Genomic DNA, 25,156 nt, shown 5'->3' on the forward strand with positions numbered 1-25,156 from the left:
TAAATGCTTTGACTTTATCGTCTGTCATTGAACATGAAGCGTGGATGTTTTAAGCACATCCATAATCCATCCCCTGATACCTCAACTTTTGCAACGCGACTTTCCTCTCCTGACATATCACATCTAATACAGAGACCCGCTGGAGAAAAGCTTGCTTTGAAAATGATTAATATAAGAGCAATTACTCATAGAGGGAAGTATGATACTCTGTGGGTTATAACCGCACTTTTTAACGGCTTTATGCTGAGGTTTCAGAAGCGTTCCATAATAATGTGACAAATGTTTTGGATAATTCCTTTGCTCTCGGTTATAAATAATTTCTTCTTTCTGGGCTTTGAATTGTATTTTACAAAGTAGGCTTGTGTGCTGCTGTCTTTAAGTTCTGAAAAAGGCATTTGTCCAGAGTGCGATGGTCGCCACTTTTTGAAAACTAGCAGCCTGCATTGACCCTTTTTTCTTGAGGAATGTGACAATCAATAGCTTTTTGGCAGCCTCACTTTGGAGCCGGCAGTAGTTAAAAAGGTCACAAAGCTATCAAGCACTTTGACTAAAATGATTACCCCACATCTCAGGAATTTAATCTTAAACTGTCATAGTAGTTTTTTTTCCACATTGAAACAACTCGTCAGCAGGTTTATTGTTGTTTTTTAACCAGTATACTTTAAGCATGATATTTTTACTATTAACGTTTTTGTCACTGTGTTGTGTTACTTTCATGGCCAAATCCTCTCAGAACCATAAAAAAAATGGCACCTCACTCTATGGAAAACAAAAAAGATTGCCATGAAATCATAAAAAATGTGGTTAGAGAGTGAGGGCGTATTATTTTCATAGCATTCATTAACAAAAAAAAAAAAGAATCCCTTTTCATGTATGTTTCCAAATAATAATTACAGTATTTTGGCCATGGTATAATAAATTTTCCCTTTGAATGTTTGATTTATCGATCTGACCCGGTAGGTTTTCATTTACTCCCCTGCCAATGACAGCACTTTGTTTATCCTCTCAGGCCTGTCCCTGGCTCTCTGTCCTCACTGCTGCACCTACGAAACAGACAGAGACAGCCGCTGCCAGCCTCCATGCCTGGAACGCTGCCAGACCCCACCATGCCCGGCTCCTCTGCTGTGTTGATGCCCGTGAGTGCACAATGGAGCACAGAGCACACACACACACGCGCACACACACACACACACACCGTTTCACTCTCTTATGGTAAGTTTACACGCGGCACTGCGCAGTCATTGCTATGCACGCGCGCTGTCACCATTAAATTGACTAAGCGCAGGTTATCGAGAAAGTCAGTTCCTGTAGAACAGAGGAAATCTATATCGGAGTGGGGGGGGGTGGATTTTATTGAAATGATGCCAAAAAGGGAGTACTTTTCAAAGGAGGGAATGATAAAAACAAGACAAAGTGGAACTAATAAGGTTAAGGATTTTTTTTTTGTTTGTTTTCCCAATTACAACTATATGGGAAATCTCATTCGTATGTTCCATTGTGCATTTTTTTGCCACTATAAAACATTTCGACGTCAAAATTGTCATATTCACGAAGTGAAAAACCAAAGTCAAATTTATTTGTATAGCCTCAATTCAAAACAGAAGTTTTCTGTCAATCTTGATGGAGAGAAAAAAATTGGAAGAACAATAGGCACAACAACAGCCGTATTACGAACAGTAATAGTCCCATTCTGAAAGGATTACCGAGTGTGACTCTTCAAATTAGTACTAATCACTTTGCTGTGTACAATCACTTCCTCTTTTCTAGTTTCAATTAGCGTACTCTAGCCACATTGTACTGAGCGGCCAGAACAGAGACCTGTGTTCCACAAGTGCCATTTCCAGCTCTACAGTCATAATCACATATTTCCACAAAGCAATGTAAAGTAGGATATACTGTACTGATTTACTACACTGTGGGAACAATATTTGGAACGCTCCATGGTCGGACCGACATGGTGACTTGTGATTCCATAACCATGATTATTACTTGCACAATTTAGCTCACATCAAACATGGCCGAGTCGGCATTTACGATCACGGTTTCATGAACATAACTGGTCAAATATATACCAACATTGGCCAACACACAGCAAATTTAGTAAAACATTTCCCAGTTGTGAAATATTAAGCAGTTAAGTCTTCTACATGAGTACATGAGTTTGGTGTGGAAGAAGCCATTCTAAATATTTAGGCGAGACAATGACAGAGGTTGAGAGTTTGAGTTCAAAATCAGAACCCCCCCCCCCCCCCCCCCCAACTCCAACGACTTTTTGAAAGAGTGGAAGTTGTTATAGCTGTAAAGGGGAGACCAACTCCATATTTTCTTTCGTTGTCACTTCCTGTATTGTCAGGTGTCCCAATACTTTTATCCATTTATTGCATGTTCACATTGTAACACAAGACAGCTCATGTTTATGGTACGAGGAAAAAAAAAAAAAAAAGCTCCCATGTTTATTAAATTAAGAGTTAAGCCATTTTGGGGAAGATTGACGGTTCAGGAAAGGGGTGCAGGTTAGGGTGATATTTTTACACAAAACATACTTAGTGCAATTAAGGCTGTGTGTCAGATTCGAGTCCACCATTCTCTGTCGCTGAAGGGGGTGGGGATCCTGTTTAGGGGGTTGGGGGGGGGGGCGCTTTTCCCCTGGGAGGCCACCGCACCACCAACACCACCACCCAGAGTTAGCAGCTGTGAAGTTGCAGCAGCTCGCGTATGCACATTTATGCATGCACGCACTCACACAAAGGCGCCTTCTTTCCTGTATGTACACTCACTGGTCTCACCCCTGTTACTCGCTCAGCTGATTTACACACACACACACACACACACACACGACCAGGCTGACCGGCACCACTCATTGTCAGGTGGTTACCACAAGTGACAGATTCTAATGTGTGCGTATGGCTTACTCACATCAATGCAATCTCTCAACAAGAGCAGCCCAAGGTTTAGTGCGCGAGTGCGATAGACCCTCGCCACACAACTATCAGTACACACACACACACGGCGCTGTTTTACCAGCTTCCTGTGTTAAGACTCTCCATACCGGCTTCCTGTTTTGGGTCAGCTCTTGTTATCATCACACAAAGCTGTGCTGAGGGCAGCCTGTCATGTGAAATCCCTCTCTCGTTGTCTCTCATCTCACTCTTATTGCCTCACGCTTTGTGTTTCATTTTTTTGGGGCCAAATATTCCGAATTTATTGACTCACTGTTGCCGTTGTGTTGTCAGATGGAGAGACAAATGTCTATGGGTGGCAACATGATGGCTATGCAAGGTCCCGCCCACAACAGCCCCTGTTCCTCCGCGCACATTCCCTCCATGCACTCAGAGGCCAAACTGGTGAGTACTGTATACGCACGCGTACACATTTATGAGCGCATACACTTAGACGTGTGGCAGCTTTCTTTTCCACTGGGCTCTGCCAAGCACGGCCCCACTCTCTTAGGCCTGTGTGGATTTCATCATTTGGTGCGAAATCAAAGCTGCGTCTCAACCTGCCAGCGCAGCGCTCGCGACTGGAATAAAAGACTCTTTATGCAGTTGTGGCACAGCTGCCCAGTCGCTGCCCGATGTATATCTTAATGTACAGAACATGTTCTGTAGCTCCTGCAACTTGTTAGCACTAGTTTCTCACAGGCAGGAAAAGTCACATGATGTCATACTTGAATAAGGGAGCAGTTAGGAATGAGTCGCAGTCAAGAGTTGCAAAATTATAATTCATTTGCATGCAGTCTATTTACAGAATTTCCGAGAATTTGGCTGTCATGTCCAAATTATTTAAAACACAGCATATACATTTAAATCCTAAAATAATGGCTTGGTTAATTTTTTTTGTCATTGTTTTTAATAAAACTGATTATATTATATTAATTAAAAGCACTGCTCAACACATTTTTACAATTTTTTTAAATCATAGATGCAAGTAATTTTTTCAAGATGATTTTTGGTGCTGATTCAGACCCTTGTTTTCAGGTTTTAATAATAATAATTATTATAATAATGATATTTTTTATACATATATATATATATATATATATATATATTTTTTTAGTAATATTAGTGAAGTAAGGGTTACGTTCAGCTACAGGTGGATTTTTTCTGAATCATCATTGCTCTAAACTAGAACGCATAGCAAAATCCGAATTGCACAGGCTTTTATAGGTCAGACTTAAAAAAATAAATAAATACCGTATCTCAAAAACCAGGCCCCGCCTCTTAAAGGCACATATCTACACACAGCCCTTCTCTTACTGTACATGGAGTACTTTCTATGCATTTTATGATTACATTATTCTTTGTGTAGAAATATGTTTAAAATATGATTAAAGGGTGTGTATTTATGAGTTTAGATGCTTTCAAAACATGTGTCAGGACTACAACTGGAAAAAAAATGACCTATGGCCTTTCTATATTGTGGATTTTCACATGTGTGGTTCTGGGTCCCTTCCCTATATTGTTATACACCGGTGATATTGTTGAATATTATTTCAAACATGCAATAGGCCTCCCCTCATTTGACACCTTCCCAATCTCTAGTTAAGTAAATAAACTCCCCCGACCACTATGTCATGACTGAATTAATCTTGGGCTCACACGATTACCCGCCAACTTTTTGTCTGCAATGTGACAATGAAAACGGGAACTTCTCCTTAGAAAGTGCAAATGTCCTAACTTGGAAAGAAAACGAGTAATGGAAAGCGTGCTTGGTAATGGCCGCTGATAGCTGACTTTGCTGGTGAGATGGAGTGGACGGAGAGAGGAGAGAGAGCGAATGAGCGGGAGAGAGAGGAGTAGTGGAGGTCATTAGAAGAGTTATTGCTCTGATAGTGGAGCGCAGGAGCATTCCCAGGGCATTTAATTCTCCCTCTTCCTCCTGCTCTCCCAAGATTGATCGTCTTTGTGGTCTTTTGAATCTCCTTAACGGTTCCTATGGTAACATACCGGGGTAACACAATATTGGTGTATTAGGCTTATCTCTCCTCTGGCTGTCATCCAGACACATCTTACTCGTTTTTGTACTCCTCCTATCTTTGTAATTGAATTGTAAATGCTCCATTGGGCCTTCCATAAACATATGCAGTCACTAAGTGGCTACAGGCCACCGCTTTCGTCTGCCATCTAGACGCAAGGCACAAAAAAAACCATAAAAAAATGCGGATCACTCCAGATTCTCTTCCCTGATCTCGGAACACAACTGGTGGATTTTTATGATTAAAGGACGAAAGAATTGGGTGCAATTGCGTTATCAAGGGCACAATCTTTAGTATGTGTTTCATAAGCAAAGAAAGAGACTAAATTCCATAATATCCTCGCCCGGGCCGGGTCGATAAATACGGCTTCGATATCGTATAACTGGGCCATGATCAGGCCCATGTGTCCCCTGCGACGTTCTCGATCCGGCTCTAATCGCATTACCCCGACCATGTTGACGTTCCGCCAATGGGAAATCTCCACACTGTAACCCCACACCCATGAGGCATGGACCCGGGTGCACTCTCTCCCACCAAACTTTACACTATTAGAGCAGGGAAGGGGGATTGAGTGGGACTTTGATAGACATGAGGGAAATAGATAGACAGCGAGTTGAAAAGTGAGAGACATTGATATTCCGAGACACCAAACACATGGAAATTGGTGTAGTTCTCCACTTGAAAGGACTCATTTTGTGTGCTTGTTTGATATTTTGCGGTAACTAGAGGCCCCTGTTTCAGATTTAACCCTCCCCTGCCAGAGAGAGCACACTGTGGGTCCAGAGCTTGGGGGGGCTAATGAAGGCTAATTGATTTTGTGGTGGGCCAGAGCAGCAGGGAGGCCTGTCTCTGGTGTAAATAGTTAATGAGCCAAAGGACTGCTGTGGCCCCTTGGGGACTCGTATCGTGCTCTCAGCTCTCTGCTTGTGCTCTGCGGGCCAGAGACTGTATCTCTGCATCAGTGTCCCTATTTGTTCTCCTCTATTTGACCCCCCCCCATTGAGTCAAAACCTGCCAGACTTGTATGTTTCCCGTCGTTGCTTTTAGTTGTCTGGGAGGACTTGCTGAGATTGGTGTGTTTTATTAGTTTTTGCTACAAGTGATTTTTGTGTGGAGCGGTGGGTGCTCGCGGTGCCGGGTGTGGTTGTGTTCTGTTCTGTTGTGGCCTAGGGAACAGAACGGTGCGTGTTGTGGACTCGAGGTTGTGGGATAGTTGACCTTGGTAGTGTGAAGGAAATCGGGATGAGGCCAAGTTCCACAGCATGCCGGCCAATGCATTACATCACCGTTCGGAGCCGGTTCTCCACAGGGCCTCGTGAGCACACACTCACACATGCACACGCATTCTGATCCAGTTCTGTTTCATCACCTCGGCACTACAACAAACACACACACGCACACACCGGCAGGTAAACGTGCACTGTGCTTACATACACACTTGTGTGCTCTCTTTTTCTGCTGTCTGCCTTATCGGGCTTGTTCCAAACAACATATGCGAGTGCCACGTGGATTCGACATGACTCAGCTCATGTCAGTGCAGCCATTTCCAAACGCATTGTTTTTTTGTGTTCCTCTCAAATGAGCTCTGTGCTTTTGCTGCCAATTTCAGACCGCCAAGTCTTTTTAATGTTTGAAAAAAAATGTGTTGTTTATTAGCGTGTGATTAAATATTGTTTACATTGTTACTAAGGACAATAAATGTGTCACTAAGCATCGGGCTAGGCGCTGAATTTTGAATGCGGTAAACAATACTATATGTTCTCGACTGCAGCGCTCTTGGCTGTGGAGCTGGCGCACGACGGGTTAGATGACATAATTCCTGGCATGTTCTAAATGTGCTCCTTTTTACTCCGCGGAGGGGGAAAAAAAAAACTCTGTGTGTCTTAAAGGGATATTTCATAGCACGTAGGAGGACCTGCAATCAAAAGGCGAAAGTTGCATTTTACATTTCGTTTACACAGCCTTTCGTGTTAGGTCCTTGGATTAATAGGCAAAAAGGTGCGAGTTTCACACTAATAATAAGTATGGGGACATCTCATAAATGTTCATAAAATGCCAAAATACAGCATGTGTTTATGCTCACCCCTAATACATTTTACACACTTATAATTGTTTTCGGATGAAGTAATTTGATTTCAGTTTAACAATTATAGTGCATGATTGCATTTGTGAGCACCCTTGTGGTACACCTCAGGCTAAGATCTATGTTGTAAGGCACAGCACACGCACGCACACAATAGAAGTTGAGCTCCAGGTTTTGCAAGCAACATCTGTATGAATGGCAACATTGTCAGGGCGTGATGTCATCGGAGAGGGACGGTGAACCAAGAGCACAGCTGAATCTGCAGGCAGATCCACAGTGAACGTCCACTGTATATATTTGTGTCAGTGTGTGTGTGTGTGTGTGTACCACGTGCACAAAAAATGACTCACTCTCATTCCGCTGACCCTGGTAGTGATCGTCCTTGGAAGTTAAAACACATTTGGGGATTAACTGGAACACAATAAACCATTTGCATAGAGTCATTGATGCGGAGCTGTCTTGTTTTTCTCAGCAGTTATGTGCGGTTAACCTCAGGCGAATATGGACGCTTGACAGAGGACACATGCCAACATGTACTGACATACCGTTTCGGATGATGAATATACAATTGTTTCTTTCACCATTGAGGTGAGTGGAGTCAGAGTGAGGAGCTGTGAGTTTATCAGTGTTGGACTCAGACCAAGGAAGGGGCCCCTTCTCACACTGATCCCACTGTGTTGTTGTTGTTTTTTTTTTTCTGACCCAGAGACATACTGTCGCTTGGACTGTTGTCTTTATGATGGCGTGCCACTCGTTGAATAGATCTTGGTGACAATGTGCACAATCACCATCGTTTCTTAAGAGCTTAACAGAACCGCTGGAGTCATTCATAATCGGAGCAGAGATTTTGTAACATTTTCAGACGTAGAAAAGAATGGAAATTATCCTTTCTAGAATCTTTTTAATGGGGGGGGGGTCATGACTTCACCAGGGTTGTAATAGTATTTTTCATTAAAGTTTGTTTTTATTTAATTTAGTTTTTAAATTGAGTTCATTTTAATTAGTTTTTAGAGAAGGGTTGTTAGTTTTTATTAATTTCTTTGGGGGGGATGCTCTGTTTAAATTTAGGTTTTATTAGTTATAGTATTAATTTTAGTTTTTTAGGTATATGAAATATTTGTTAGGTGCAAAAAAAAGTCACTCAGTTTACTATAATAAAGTAAAGTAAACTGCAATTCTCCAACGATGGACCTTCCTTCGTCGATATGGACGTACAGCAATACCAAAATAAATGCATTTAAAATGAACAGCAAAAGCTCATGTGTGATATCAATTGACAACAACGAAAATCAAAGTGCATTTTTGCTCCAATTCTAGTTAATTTTTAGTTTGTTTTATTTATTTTTTTTTAAGTTTTTTCAATTTTAGTTTTTGTTATTTTTGTTAGCTTTCATTGACTATAACAACTTTGAACTTCAAGGAGTAAGCACATTTCACGGTTTTTACTATTGTACAGTGTTTATGTCTATGCATATTTTTATGGAATATCTCAGCCTATTATGACTCCTTAGCATTATTGGAAAAGAAGCAATATGTTGCTCTTGGAATGTGATTTGATAGATGATATAACATTTGAGGAGTTGTGTATATGTGTGGCGGTTGGTGTGTGGATGGGAGTGAGCGTGTTGCATCTGTTCATCTTCGGATGACGCCGTGTTGTTTTTGCTATGCTGATGCGAAGGCCATTTGGTCATGGTCCAGGGCCTGTGAATAGGACAGAATCCGACCGAGCCAAGCCTGGGTAAACCAGCTGCCCTCACCCCATGGACCGGTCCACGGTCAATGAACTCAAGCACCCACTGACCCACCCGAGAGATCCCAGACAGCAACCATAGAATGAGTTACTACCCAATAAGACCTCACGCACTAGAGAGGTGATTGGATTAAGATTGTCGGGTCAGAGATTTCACTCAGATTACGCTCAAGTCAATATTGAGGAGGATCTGATCTGCTTGGACACCAGGAGATCTCCTTTGCTCCCACTTTATTTTTCTTTTCTCCAATTTCTCTCCTCAGAACACAGATGAAATTCAATAAAAGCCTCCCTTTTGTGCTAATTTTTTTTTCAAAGGACAATGGGGTGTTTCGGTCTCTAACTAGCGTACGAGCTCCATCTACAGTAAATGAAAAGCAATTTGACGATCCATTAAGACATTCTGTATGTCAGTGTGGATTCTTATTCTTGTGTGTTTTGGTCTTCGTCAGACACATTTATTATTAGACCTTCTGTTGAGTTTAGTGGTTGTAGCAGTGAGCATAAAATGCTTGTTGAGAGCTCTGCTTTACATGAACGGGAACAGAATGTCGTCAGAACGCCATCTATTAAGTTGACAGGGTGGAGAAGCAGCTAAGAGCATGAGCGCATGCTTTGGATCACGCTCCTCGATTGGGCGTGTGTCTCGCCGTCCCGTTCCGTTCTGTTCGTCCGAACGTCTGGCCTTGGCAGAGCAGCCAATTTGTGTCCATGCTGCCGCCAGAGGTGAGCCCAGCTCTTATGCACTTGGCCCGGGACCTGAGAGAGGAGAGAGGGGGCGACATTACAGCCGAGCTCTCCCATCAGACTGTCTGCCTCGCCGTTCCCTGAGGAAATCAGTTTAACAGTCCCCAGCTCTTGGCAAGCAGAGGGAGAAAAAGGGGGAGGAAGGGTGTATAAGAGAGGGGGGGGGGTTACTGCCTCTCTGGGCGAGAGGGAAATCTAATAAAAGTGAACTAATGGGGGGTGTGGAGTTTAAGGGGACAGAGAGTGGGTTCTGCAGGCAGCCACGTAGTGGCTAGTGAGTGGAATAAGATCCTCTTAGCGCCTGACAAAACTACACAGACAAGCTGCTGCTTTTAAAATGCAGATGGTGGACAGTGTTAGGTTGAGAGTTCGAGGACCAAATCCCACGCAAAATATTGCCCGAAAGGTTATGATCATTTGGAATGGTGCAACAAATAATACTCTTCTTCTAAAATGTGACTGCTGGTAGTTACACTGGCTGAATGGGCTTGAGTCTGTTCTGTGACGCTGGTTGACTTCCAAGTTGTTCTAATTTTAAAAAAAAATGAAATAATATATATTAATTAAATTCAGTCATTCCAGGTTCAAGCCATTGGTGTGAGTAAACATTTATTAGCTGTACAGACAAGTTTAAGGTAATATTAACTCATTCACTACCAGCCGAGTAAAAAAAATAAAATAAATAAAAATAAAATAAAATTTAAAAAAAGATTGACGTTTTTAGCCGTCAATGGCACTAAATGAGTTTACAATGAAACTGATGAAATAACACCAAAACTCTAGCTCTGCTTTTGACTGACCCGACAGAGATACGAACCTTCTTATTTGTTGAGTCTTGACTTGCGAACAAAAATTACAATTACAAAGTTACAATCGCTAAATGGGAGCAGCAAATCCTACAAAAAGACCCCGAGTGCTTGCTTGAAGCAAAAGGAACAAAATTGAAGAAAGAGATTAACAGAACTAGTAGCAATCCACTAGTTCTAACCATTTAGTTAATTGATATTTAAACACAAACTGTGCAGCAACACATCTCGACAAACAATGCTCACAGGGATATATTCTTTTATCCTTTTCATAAAAAGCACTAACATGACTGCGGCATACTGATTTTGAACTCGTTGCCAGTCAAATGCAGGATATTCTATAAGTATTAAATAATTATACAGCTCATATTGTACTGAGCAGCCAGAAACATTCCTGTGTTGCTATAAGTGCAATTTGTAGTTCTGTCACACATCTAGTTCCCCTTTCAGGTAGTATTGAAAAAAGAACAAATAAATGAAAATAACACAGAAAACTTCTTTCGATGCTCTTGTGATATGATGCATAATGATAATTAAACGTCAAGTTGACTTTGACTTTCGTGGCATATATTTCCTCAAAATTTATGCTTGACATTAGAATCTCATCCCTTCGGGAACATTTCACTTTGAAGGTTCCGCTCTGTTTTTATGGCTGACTAGGATGCATTTATGTAATACCTGGCTATATCTTTAGGAGCTGTTGTGCGCTGCCAGAGGCTCACTGGTAGCCAAATAATACCCAATTCCACGAATAAAAGTGCTCACCTTGACCTCCCTGGTCTTGATTTTGCCCATTGTGTCTTCCTTCAGAACTTGCTGTGCACTTCCTCCATCTCAGGTTAATAGATATGAAGTCATTTGTCGAGTAGAAGCCAGGGTGTGTTCTTCGAAGGTGCCCAGAGCACTCACAGGACATCACTCAAAGCCCGCTTGTGTCAAAGAGGAAGTGGCCATTAATAAATACCATTAATGGCCACGACATAAAAGAAAAAGGTCTAAAAAAAGGGAGAAAGTAGAAAGATCAGAGGGGCAAAGGTCTGAGAGTATGCGTCGCTCCTGGATAAAAGATGGATGAATGTTCACACATGGTGATTCTTGAATAACAAAAAAAAGAGCTGAAATTTAAGAGTGCCCTCGGCTGTTTTTAGGAGTAGAAAATTATTAAAATTACTAGTTTGACATAATAAAATTATGTTTTGGTCTCTGTTAAAAAAATACTTTTTAATTTTTATATAAATGAGCAACACCAAAGAATCAGAATAGCCAACTTGAATTTTTGGTTTGCTATTTTGTTTCAAAATCATCTTCATTGGGAGTGTCACTCACTCACTATAAACAATTATAATATAAAAAAGCGGAAGATTTTTTTTTTTTTTTTTTTTAAAGTGCATGAGAACACCGTGACTCTGATGCGTCCGTCCAGATTTGAATCAGAATTTCTCTTGCCAACTGATTTGACTTCATTTGGCATTAATGTCATTGTTGTGCTTTGTCTTTGTGCTCTTCTCCTTCACTTTCATTTCTTTCCTTGTGTTTGATAAGCACTCCTGTTAAACCTGATATGGAAGATTTTGTGACTTATTTCCTGTTGTCGTAACACTCCATTGCTCAGTACTTGCACAGAGCTTTGAGATAAGAGTCCAATCATCTTTCCCTGTGAAATTAATGGAACTGGAGTTAATAAATTGCAGCCAGTCGCACATTAAAGCGTAAGTTTTTTTTGTTTGTTTGAAAGTAAAAAGAAAAATAATATTGCATAATATTGGACTTTATAAAAATATACTGCAATGACAAAATAAAATATAATCGAAGGAACTTTTATGTTCAAGTGAAGTTGTGACACACATAAATACTTTACAGTGTACAGTCACAAGTTAGTACTCTGTATGCTGCTGGAATATTAGTCAGTCTTCACAGAGGATAAAGAATATGCCTGAGTGTTCTTATATTATCCGTTTGTTCAAATAGCGGTTGCTTTTAGTTTTATGTCTCTTTGCTTTATGTTTAGTTCAAAAGTTTTAGATTTCACATTCTGTGTCTATTTACTGCATTATTGTCCAACATTTATTGAATATTTTTGAAAATGTCTTCATGAACAGAATCACTAATGTCGATTTTTAGTTCAGTTTAGTTTGCTGTGTTTTCCTTCCCTCCCTGCAAAAACACGCACGAAAAAAAAAAAAAAGAAAGAAAGAAACCAAAAAATAGGACAAATTGTGCTCCCTGAACCCTACAGGCTAACACCTGTGCATATTTAATGACTGTTTTCTGTGGCAGCCATGTAGAAATGGACAGTATGTATGTGTGTTATTAGAGTAAAATGCATGTGGCGGCTCAGTTGTGGCTCTCAGCTTAGTCTGGCAAAATGCAACCATGTGTTTGAAAGCATCAAGAAAGCTGATGAAGGTGTTTTACAATCATCACTTTGCTCGCGGTCCTGTAGTTGCATCACCTTGGTTGTTGAGACAAATATTTAAGAGGTTTGATGGGGTTTTTTTTTTGTTTTTTTACACTTTTGGCTGAGCTGTAACAGGCTGCCAGCTAATTGCACCTGTTAAATCTCGGTACGGGGTTTGTCATTTAAAACTCTTTTTTTAAAAAGCGTCGTTTTCATGGGAATTAACAAATCGCTTGCAATCACTTGGCTTCTTTTGTTGAAGAATTGGTCACAATTTGTTGCTTGTTGGGAAGTTCGCTGCCTCCTTTTAGTGCTCATAACTACAAGTTTTGCTTGCAACTCAAAGCATAAATCTTTAAAAATATGCACATTATTATAATAGCTAAATATTTTCATTGATGTAATAAAATGAGAATAAAAATGATTAAAATGAAAACTATCATTTTTGCAAAACTTTCCTTCATTTTCATCTTTTTCACTTATATATTATACATTTTTCAGGCTTCATTTTAAATTCCTTATGGAAGAAGAAAGGTTTAAACAGTCGTTTGTGAATTGTAGATTACTTTTCTACAAACAGTGACCTTTTTTTAATCTTGCGCTAAAAAAAAACTCCATATATTAAAGCAAAAAAAAAAAACTAAAACAAATACTAAAACTAATAAAAGCTAAATTTTTCAAAATGTAAAAACTAACCTGCTCTAAAAAAATAAACTGTACTATAAACTATAATGAAATATATTATAATAATATATAAACTATTACAACCCTGACATCTGGTTGCTCTTAAGTCAAGGTACCACTTTATCTGTTTTTAAATGTTGGGTGAATAAAATCAAATCAACCTAATACTTGTCAATATTGGTGAGTGGTGGTTGGCTGTTTTCAAATCTTAAATAATGCATGATCATTTTAGTTGCAGTTCTCATTCGGTTCTTCACCATCCCCGCTCAGCATCCCCGCAACTAAATTTGACGTGCATCTGGATTTTGTATGCCGGCTAATTCAATTACTAAACCGATAGCACGGCATTGCCAGCTGGACTTCTATCAAACACACGATAAACCAACTCCCGCTGTCGTGGTCTGATGGCGTGTTAGCAGGAGGCATCTAATCTCCCCCCCTAACCGCATTCTAACAAGCGTCTTTGGTTCTCGCACAGCCTGCCTTCACCTTCTCGTATCCTCTACGTCCTGCAATCATGAGGTCCAGTTGTCAAGCACCCCCCCCCACTCCCCCTCAATGCGCACGATCACCATTTTACGTTATTTCTCGTGATAACCTGTCGCGACTCGGAGACTTGCAGTTGAGTCTGATTGGTTTCCTCTTACACAAGAGGGGCGGGACTCACCTCCCTGGTGCTGAGTGACAAGTTGAAGGTTGAAGGGAATGTGTTTTGTGAGGGCTGTCATCCTCAGAATTCATCCCTTGATAGGCGGACGATGTCTCCATCGACACCGGTGAACCTGATGGATGTCTGTAAGCTCGCTATAATCCTTTTAATTTTTTTGTCTTAGCTTTGTCGTTGTTTTCGTCACGAGTCTTCTTCTCAAACGATCCCACTCCACGTGTGACAAATTGCTCTCGTTGGATGTGTGTACGGCGCGACTCGCCGCACAGCTGCAGGCCTGGGGCTGCATGCTGTGTGTTAGCGTGGCCTCTGTGGTATTTTTACCCCGGTGGTCACAACACAGACGAGCTGTTCCCTCCTGTGAGAGTTGACCTGTTGAGGCTGCGGTCAAAGCGGCTACCAGGGGGCTGAATTTTAGGAATCAGACATAGATGGAAGTGGAATGGCGAAAGAAAAAAAAAAAAACAACTTGAGAGGTCTGTGTCACAATGTCAGACAAACTGAAACTATTTTCAGCCAAAACAGGCTTGACTGGGTTATGATTTCACAATCCTGGTTTCGCTTGAATAGATACTATCATACAGGATTTGGGGATTGTGGGAAGAGTTCTTAATCAAGTTCAGAAAAGAATGTAGTAGTGGACTTCTTTTTTCTTGTCTGGTAAAACGCTTTTCCATTCATGGATGGTGTGAGAGAGGAGAGGGCGAGCCGATGGTGTGCTCCGGTGGCGTCAAAGTATTGTGATCCGGACCAGCTGGATGACGTTCCCTGTGGGAATCGTGAATGTAGAGGTTGTTAAAAGATACGGAGCCTTGGACGCTCCACGGACTTACTGACAGCAGCTGGGAGGAAAGGGGGGAAGGGAGTTCCAAAATGAAAAGTGCGGGATTCATGGCAGTAGCCTTGCGTTCAAGTCTTTCATTTGCTAACTTTTATTTCAAAAATCATAAATCAAACCTGTGACTTGCTTACATGAATCTCATGAATGAGAGGCAGACATTTTTTTTTTTGGATGATGTCTAGGTTTGTCTGCAACATTTGAACCCTTGTGGCATACGGGCCACTTGCCATGCCCAGGAAAACAAGCTCTTGAGCAAAAAAAGTGAAGCAAGTAAACACAAACAACATAAGAACACCTAAAGAGTGAAGAGAGAAGAACCGCAACGTCTGTCACGGCTAAGTAGACCGCACGCTTAAGGCAACAAACCTCCTGCTGGGTCAACAGTCTGAGACTCGCACCTTGCCAGAGAGCTCATCTCATAAACGCACACACACACACACAGAGGGAGGTTATTAGGAATATGAAGAGGCGAGATGTGGAATGGGCAATCAGGGAATGTAAAGAGGGGGAATGACAGGACTGAAGGGGAGACAGAGGACAGACTAAGTGCTTTGATTTGTTCCCCAGACATATGGATTTACGGAGCTATTCATCATCTTATCGAGTCAGCGTAACGGTTAGGAATCAACATGATAAAACATATCAGTTCCTTTACGCCTTTCATAATTTACTTTTGGGAATGTGGGGATGGGGAAAATTATCAATATGTCATTTATATGTATAGTATTTCTTTATTAGGCTGCACAAATTCCCTGGAATGGAAATGTGCTGGTTCATGTTGAGGAAAATAAAGTAAGCATATTAATAGCACTCGTTTCAGCAAATGTAAATATCGTTGAAATAATGCAGAAATCCCGACACGTTAGCATAACTTGACTAGCCTGGAAGCTAACGCTTTTTTTTTATTTTCCATTAATTTCTCATACAAAGGACTTGTCACATCTTCTCACTGTGCAACTTGCAGACTTGATTCAGGAAGAGGGTCACACATTTTGAGTTATTCCAATAGAGTGATGAAGAGGAGAAGGTGATCGGAAAACTTTTTCAAAACTACCAAAAGTTGAAACTTTTTTTTATTATGACTCCCATCGTGTGAATCGGACAACGGCAAGCGCCCGACGCACTGCTGTCCGTGTGAGAAGGTACGAATATATGAAACCGGTCAAAATGGCAAACAATATTAAACGATGATTAATGTTGTTATTAATTACAATAAAAGGAAGAGTTGATTTACTTGTGAGGTATTACTCCAAAAAAAAGGATTTTGTCTCGCTCTTACTGTCGTCGGACCATTTTCTTAAATTCATACTTTTTAGTTGATGATATGCAATACAATATAAAAGCGATGATGGTTAATGTTAAATCCATGTATATTTGGTTAAGTTCCACTTTCTACTAAACAGATTAGCAATATTTACGGTGAAATGTGAAAAAATAAATTATTCCCATGGGCACCGAGCAGTGCAATGAATCTGTGAATATTATATAAACATGTCTCGATTGACTCCACAGTGCCCCTTTTGGTTTCAGCCAAGTACTACACCCCATTTGCATTAACGGCTTCGTGATTAACTCATAACCAATTTCACAATTTATGGACAAATTTTGCATCATGCGTATCCCTTCTCGAAAGTTGTAACGTAAACTTTGTGTTCCTGTGCACTCAGAGGCTGAAAGCTGCACTTTCACACCACCCTGGCGCCATCGCCAACGGAAACATGAACTCCATGGGTCACATGATGGAGATGATGTCGTCGCGGCAAGAGCAAGGCAACCACCATCACATGCACTCGCACTCGCACTCTCACTCGCACCCGCACCAGCACCTCCAAGCACCTCCCCACGCGTACCAGCACCACGGCCATCACCACCACAGCCACGGCCACAGCCAGGGCCACAACCAGGGCGGCCACCATCACCCGCAAGGACACAACCCCCATCACAACTCCCACAATGCTCACCTCCATCCCGGGCACCCACACCAGACCTCGCCACATCCTCAGATGCACCCTTCACAGGTGAGACATTCTCAACCAGGGACACGCTTCACTTTGGTTCTTGGCAACCACTTTTTGATCAACTCCGCCACCTACTGTATTGGGGTAGTCTAGTATCGATGGCCGATAGCGCCACCTTTTCTCCGTCTGTGCCAGTTTTGTATTTTTCATTCGTTATTTTTTTATTTTGTTTTGTCTTTGGTTTTTAAATTCATTTCATTTTAGGTAGCTTTTAGAATGGTTGAAACTGCTTTGTTTTAGTTGAGCTTTTCTTAGTTTTAGTATTAGTGTTAATTGTTTTATATATATATAGAGTATTTGTTGAATGCAGCATACACAAAGTTGAGTGTTGTGTAAGAAACTGCTCAAATTGCAACTGCAATTCCAGAATGACTGTTTCAACTTCCGTCTTCTGTACATCAAAAAGTAATCCTAAAATAAATACATTCAAAATAAAACCGAAAACCTCGCGTATGTAATTAATTGACAAGGAAGTGACATTTATGTTAGAATTATAGTGAATATTAGTGGTCTAGTTAGTTCTCATTTGGTTAAAAGCATTCAGTTTTTTGTATTTTATTAATTTCTTTATGTTAAATCCATTTAATTGTTTTCAAATCAATAATTATAAAATAACCTGAAATACAGACATTGTGAGTCGCGCAGCCTTCCTAAGCATGTTATGTTTAAACAGACATTTATTTCAAATCTAAATTGACCAGTTAATTAGACTTTTTCATGGCTGTTTTAGCCTCGTATTTAAGGTTTACTCATTCGCTGCCATTGACGGATATAGAAGCCAAAACGTACATTCAATTTACATAGGCTGGCAGTGAATGAGTTAATTAATATGTAATTACCGCAGCCTTACAGCCATAGAGCTGCTTGTCTTATTGTTTTTTCTTTGAGCATTGCCGGTTACAGTGAAGTGGTCAGGAAATAACTGTTAATGATCTTCGGTTTGGTCGTGGAAACGTTGCTCCAAACGCGTTTTACACAAATGCAAATAGGCAACTATGGCGCACACCTGACTGTAAACACATTTGCTTGTCATATGCAAGTATGGCTCATAACATTAATAATAACTTGATTGAAGTCACTTTGTCCTCTCATTGTCTTTGATCAAGCGATACGCGTCACTGTAGGCTCCAAACGCGCCATTAATACATTAAAACAACACTTTTGATGCATTCTTGGCATGCATTAAATTGGCTTGTGTTTTCCATGCTTCTCATAAAAATGGTAACGGTCCAAACTGCAAACAGGTGACCTTGCCAAATATATGTCAAGATCTATCCGTCCATGCACTTGTGTCTGCCGGTGTTAGTCTGAGTGGAAGTGGGTGGTGGAAAAGTGCCTGACACCTCTTTAACTAGGTAGGCAGCTCGGTGAATCAGCCCAGTCACTCACCCACTGAGCCAGATGTTGTTTTGAGGGCAGTTGGCACACTTGAAATAGCTTTGGGGGTAATGTATGGACGCTTGTTTGTGTTTGGAGAGCGGCAGGGTGGCTGCTGCAGTCAGGTGTCTGGATGTTTTCCAGGTGTGTCACAAAGATTGCGTCTGTGGTTGCAAGTTGGCAGACGTAAACTGTCTCATTAAGAGAGCTGGGTTATGATTAATCCCCCCCCCATCCCCCCGCACCCTCGCTCCTCGCTCTCCTCCTTGTTTCAGATGTCTCCTGCCACCCAGCATATGCAGCCAACGCAGACGCTCCATTCCCCGCCCCCGAGCGGCGGCCGTCGCAGGCGAGTTGTGGACGAAGATCCGGATGAACGTCGGAGGAAGTTTTTGGAACGAAATCGAGCGGCGGCGACGCGATGCAGACAAAAGAGGAAAGTGTGGGTGATGTCGTTAGAGAAGAAAGCGGAAGAACTCACGCAGACCAACATGCAGCTTCAGGTATTCAAATGAATTTTTTTACTTTCAAACTATTTTTTGCAATTTTACCAATTTCCAGCACACCTGAGACCCTAATTGGGATGAATGGATGCAAATGGGTTGCCCTGGAGCAAAAAATAACAAGCAGATTGTTTTTTTATTTCTTTTAAGGGGAAGTCAACCCCCCAAAATTATTTGCAAAATATGTCTTATGTGCCTTCAGTAGTCCAAACATGACATTCTGATTAATATAGTGTTTATGAAATATGTGTTCAGCAGTTAAATTTGATTTTAGCAATCTCAGGGGGCGGCCATTTTGTCACTTCTGTCAACTGAAAATGACATCACAGTTGCTCAGGATTCAGGTAAGGACCAATCACAGCTCACCTGTTTTCTTACCTGAGCCCTGCGCAATTGTGATGTCATTTTCAGTCGACAGCAAGTGGCAAAATGGCCGCCCCCTGATATGTACAGAAATAGTTGGATTTTACGGAATTAACAAATGTCTTGGTTCGACTTCCCACTTAAGGTGTCAAAACTGTCAAGATAGTCTTTTACTCTCATAAACAAAACTACATCTCAAACCTTGAATTTTCTCAATCAAATTCTCTGCAGACCCAGTGCAGCTTAAATGACAATTCTGTATTTTTTATTTATAACAGAATGAAGTGACGATGCTAAAGAGCGAGGTGACCCAGCTCAAGCAGCTGCTCCTCACACACAAGGACTGTCCCATCACCACTATGCAAAAAGAGTCCCAAGGTTACCTCAGTGAGTCACCCAAACACACACACACACCCCAACTCACACCAAACACACACTTTAGTCCCACAGTGTTGATAGCACTGCTGTGGAGATGCTTTATTTTGTCAGAAACAAATGAATAAATCCCACATCGGAAACCCGACGTGACAAACACGTCATGAGCTGCATTTTGGTTCCCAGCGCGACATCAGAGCTCCTCCCTTTGATAGGGATACGAGACATAATTAGGATAGCGAGCCTCCCCTGTGTGGTTCCAGCGAGGAAAATCCGACTCATATCCGTCCTGACTGAATGTTTCTTTAGTAAAGGAGAGAGCCTCCTCCCAGACTAGGCGAGACGTTCATCAATGAGTCTTAAGTTGCGCACACATGTCCACTTTAATGTAACCATAATTTTGCTGACGTGTGTACAGAGCTGAGTGATTCTATTTTCCATTTTTGTGTTATCTGCTCATGGTTTATTTTTCACCGCTGAGGCATTTGGGATGGTTTTATGTTGTTTGAAATTCATCTTTCTTTTGGATAGATGAGCAACCTACGGCCCATGGTGACATGGATAATGTCCCAACAGATTAATTTGCTCGGGCTTCTAATGTCATTTAAATAGCAAAACAAATGTTTCTTAAATATTTGCTTTTCTAATGTTTCGACTAAAAAAATTATAATAGTGAGGCTTTGTAATTAATTTACTGTCATGCTTTTTCATAAAAGAAATACACAGGCTATTTTTTTTATTTCGGCTGACAAAAGAATTTTTGCTATTTGGCTTTCGGACAAGTTTCTAAAGATGTTCACGTCTAAGACCTTTCACTACTTTGCCTTTCTGTGACTCTTCCAGTCTCTCTGTTGCAACTTGCTGATAACAGAGTCAAAAATGGGAGATCAATTATTGGCCTCTTTGGAAAGTCAAATCTCCCTCTTTTGAACCCAGAAAATGACTGCAGTGATTTAAATTAATTCGACTTTGATTTTTTTTTTTTTGGTTATTTATTCATATTAATTTTAAAGTCTCTGTCTCAAGCATCTTCATGTAGTCATTGAACTTTGTTGGTGGCTTATTGCTTTGAATATTGCTACCGTAAAGGGTCATGGGTAATATATCTCCTTTCCTTTTGCAAAGATTGGTCAGAAGTTGGCTTAAAGGTTGCATCTAGACACCTTTTCAACACATTTGTAGAATTTGAATGATCCAAATCTCAGAGTCGACTTATTTTTTTAGGGTATATGAATGTTTAAATGTCATTATCTTTGTGTCAAAAAAAAAAATCTTTTTTTAAAATGATGAGATATTATCGACCGATTAATCGGTCGGGCCCTAATCTGAAGCTCATTTACCATCCCCAGCGATTTGTCCTCAGGTCCAGAGAGCAGTCCGGCAGGAAGTCCATCTCCAGCTTGTACGCAGCAGCAGGTCATTCAGCACAACACAATCACCACCTCCACCACGACTGTAGGGGGCGGCAGTGTGCACGGACAAGCCAACAACCGAACAGACATTAACCCCATCCACGAGGGGAGAAGATAGACTGTACCTGATAGCCGCCCCCCCCACACTTCCCTTCACCCCAGCACACCTCTGCTTTCTGAGGCTCTCCAGCTGCACACATGACCACCCCCCTCCCCCTCCCATCAAGAAAAACCTCAAAGGCCTCCAAGGCTGTTCTTTTTACAGTAGCCATGGTATGTATTTTTATAAACCCTATAATGTGTACATGTTTGATGGTATGTTGCCTACTTTTTTATTTCTTTTTTTACATTTGCTTTTGTGAAATACGTCTGCAGCGTTGCTATGAATTTTTTTTTTTCCAATGTAGCGGTACAAAATGGACCAAAGGGTTCATGGAACAAGAGGGAAGAGACTGGAGGTTGAGTCAAATATTTTCCTGCGCATCTATGTGGGCACCAAACATGTTCTCACAAGTATTTAGTAGGAAACGAGACTCAAAGTCATTATATGCTAAAACCTAACATAGAACAGAATTCATTCCAGAGCAGTTATTGATCTCCAGTTTGTTTAATTTTTTTTTATATATGATAGGCTGCTAAATTCTCTTGAGAACAGCTTTGGAGAGTATGTCAAGTACATTTAGATCCAGAAGTATTTCACAAAAATACCGTTCAGTGGTGCCTTGACTTACAAGTGACGTGGCTTCTGAATTTTTCCGAATAGATAGCTGTCACTTAGCTGATTTTTTTTATTTTGACTTGTCAGCAGAAATTTGAGACACAAGTGTTACACGGGAACTCCTCTCACTTCACAACAAGCAGCAGGCTGGCGGATAATGAAAAATTATTTTTAAAAGAAAGTCTTTAAACTCCCAGATGAAGTTTACTTTCAAACTGAACTAAAAATATAGAGAATTATTTTTTTAGGAAACCAACACACAATGCAAAATGCTATAGACAGGCTCAGCACTGGCATCGATCATTGTAATCCTTCAAGGAACAAATATTTGAACACTAACAGTGCAGCAACACATAAAGACAAACAATATAGCAATACTAACCAGCATATATTATTTATCCTCTGCAAAAAACAACTAATATTACTCCAGCTGAGTCAGCTGACAATGCGTCTTTGTGTGTCCGTTAGCCTGCGTTATACCGCCCCCTTGCTCGCCAAGGCACACCAGAAAACACACATTGAGGGCTTCGAGCCGATTTATGGCATTTCCATTCATGACAAATGAAACGTGTAAGTCAAGACACCACTGCATACTCATATAACTCATTCACGACCAGCCGAGTAAAAATAAAAATGGATCGTTGACGTCCTCAGCCGTCAATGGCAGTAAATGATTTAATGAACATTAAGGAGTCGCAGCCATTTTATTTACAATACGTCTGCAGCTGGACAAAGGGACATCATTGTGCGTACACCCCAACTCAAAATTTAAAAAAGTTTCAATGGCTCCATAAGACAAAAAGCAAAAATACATAGAATTGCTGTCATTCCTAAAAGGTAAAAGTCATATTTTTGTGAAATCTGTGGTTTCAAACCCATTGGAATATAAAAGCAATACAATCAACAAATGATCTATCATTTGTCTTACGTGCTTCTGGACCTAAATGTAAATCTGTACCTTGCGATGGAGTTGCCACGAAATAAATCACCATTATGGGCTGTTGCTCATCATCCTTTCCTTCCCTACGAGACTGTTAACCTCATTACTGCCAGTCTTAAAGAATCGTGCGAACTTCATCATGATGGTAATAGCATCGTGCTCAAGGGATAAGCAATACAACGCTCGGTGGATCATGTCAAATATGTCCGCCAAATGTATAAACACTGTGATAGTGGCGAGGCAGCTTAAGAGTCGCAACAATCTCCTCCAGGACCACCCGAAGCTTTAATTCAAGGGTGGGGGACCGTTTCCCCATCATTTTTTAGAAAGTCCTCTGAGGGCCATGATGAATTTATGACAAAATATGACGCAACGATCAAACAAATGTGTATTATTACATATGATGAGCACTTTTTTATTTTTTTTATAACAACTCCTCTGAGGTTTTATTCATTTTTAGACTCGCGTGGAAGGCCGGATCAAATCCGCAAGTAGATAAAAAAAAAAACATTTGAAAAAACATGGAAGAGACCATCTTTGCGATGCATAACTGGTATGATTTTATATTTCTTAAAGGGGAGCAATTTATGGAAGTGATTTCCCAAATGTCACAATGTGCCTCGGTTATTTTGTTCTCTCTCATATCGATTTCAGCCTCATTATGCTATTGATAGTTTTGCCTCTTTTTGGCTTTTGTCTTCGATTTCTTCCTCATTTATCTTCATGAATCTTTCTCAGGCCTTTTTTCCGTTTTGAACTCAATGGCAACATACTGTACATGCTCCCAGGAACTTTTCTTCTACTTTGTGACCAGGAATGTCGACGTGAGCTCCCTTAAAGCACTGTGTTGTACAGTACGGTGAAGCAGAGCTGTCTATGCACTTTGTCCTCTGCGGTGCCAGAGGGTCGAATAGCCATATTAAACCAAGTCATGCTCCGTGACCCCTTGCCCTCTTTTTAAATACACCAGCGAGAAATGTCTTTTTAGCCATTGGATTTTAGTCGAAGTAAATTTACTTGTCAAGCAAAATTCCTCTTTTACGATCTCGCCCTCGCGTCTTCACTTTTTGGGAGTAGCGTTCTCAGTGCGTAGGCAGGGGGGACGTTTCTCCTTAGAGAAGGGCTTAATTTCACCTTTGAATCCAAACGTCTTGATGATTATACCAGTGGTTCTCAAACTGGGCCGTGGTCCGGGAGTTGTGGCTTGGCGGTCCCAAAAGGAATTTGGAAAATTGCAAATTGTCTTCACTTTTAAAAATTTGGAATATTTGTTTCTATTACCATTATCTTTTTTTTTTAATAATTCGAACAAACATTTCTTACTGGCCTCTGATTTCAAAACTAGTTATTGGTCAATTTGTTGTGTATACATGTATTACTACGACTCTGACAAAATAAGTATGACCCCCCCCCCCGAAGTAAGGTGTATGAAATCAAATACAAGGTGCAACATTACACAAATAAAAATGTAGTGATGAAATTCAGTTGTTAAAATGTAACTTTGTCCTTGTGGACCTTTGACTTCAATATCATAACGATATGACTTGATCGCAGCGAATACAGCTTTGTTGTCGTAAGGCTAAAAAAAAAAATTCTCATGACATGACAAAAAATTAATTACTTCTCATAACATTAAAGTTAAAAAAAAATGCTACTTTAAAGGAATATATAATTTCAGAGTACTCAGTAAAATTGGCTTTGATTGCTGTTAGAATTATGAGAGGGACGTTGAAAAATGTTTCTTTTCTTGTCAGGGGTCTCTGGACACAAAAGGTTTGAGAATCCCTGGATTAGACCATTCCAAATCAAGCCCCTGTTTGTGATGTTTCAACTGGAATCACGAGGGAGGTGTCACTATGGGTGGGGAACCTTTATAGTTTAAGTCCTCAGGGCAATACTAAAAATAAATACAAATATGATACAGGTGTTCATTTTTGTAGATGAGCATTTGTGGGCCTTTATTTTTAAATATCAAATTGCATGGCGGGTCATCACGAGATCCAGGTTCCCCACCCCTGCACTCTGATAAAGTTCAGGAGGGAAAACATAAAAAAACCCGCTATGTGTTGCTTTATATGCAAAATAAAAAAGGTTGAGTGTGACTGTGTGTGTACAAGAATAGTTCTTAATACTTGTATAATTTTAAGTGTAAAACTATAAATATTGTACATAAGACCATGAATTTCTATAATCATGTACATGTAATGCAACTACCTTTCTTTTTGAAGGGAATACATGTGTGGCACATGTGTGTAAATAACGTTTGCATACAGCACTTGTTGCCTTTTGTCATACGTCGAGGATCATTTCAGCGCTTAGTAAATATGTTGTTTATATGACATGAACTGACCCTTTCCTGCATAACTTTGTACATTTTCTGTGTCCTCATGTCGGCTTATTTTGGCCATTTGTACAGATCAACATTATCGCTGCAGTTACATTCTGAAAATAAAGCACTTGCTCTGCAACATGCAGTTAAACGACTTGCTTGATTTG

At 40.6% G+C, this 25,156-nt stretch overlaps 1 protein-coding gene across 2 annotated transcripts in view; it reads left to right on the forward strand.

Moving 5' to 3' along the window:
* creb5b (cAMP responsive element binding protein 5b) overlaps window positions 1–25,134 on the forward strand; it is a 56,189-nt gene extending 31,055 nt beyond the window's left edge. For both annotated transcript variants that reach the window (XM_088307280.1, XM_088307279.1), the window contains exons 6-11: window positions 1,010–1,136; window positions 3,234–3,344; window positions 16,622–16,972; window positions 18,625–18,852; window positions 19,494–19,602; window positions 20,954–25,134. In XM_088307280.1, coding sequence (XP_088163406.1) covers window positions 1,010–1,136; window positions 3,234–3,344; window positions 16,622–16,972; window positions 18,625–18,852; window positions 19,494–19,602; window positions 20,954–21,120 — 1,093 coding nt within the window. In that variant the 3' untranslated portion in view covers window positions 21,121–25,134. The remainder of the gene's footprint in view (window positions 1–1,009; window positions 1,137–3,233; window positions 3,345–16,621; window positions 16,973–18,624; window positions 18,853–19,493; window positions 19,603–20,953) is intronic.
* Window positions 25,135–25,156: the final 22 nt, after the last annotated feature.

Source organism: Idiotropiscis lumnitzeri, chromosome 10 (genome assembly GCF_059441095.1).
Source record: "Idiotropiscis lumnitzeri isolate Australia: NSW breed Sydney's pygmy pipehorse chromosome 10, RoL_Ilum_1.0, whole genome shotgun sequence".
NCBI classification, from domain to species: domain Eukaryota; kingdom Metazoa; phylum Chordata; class Actinopteri; order Syngnathiformes; family Syngnathidae; genus Idiotropiscis; species Idiotropiscis lumnitzeri.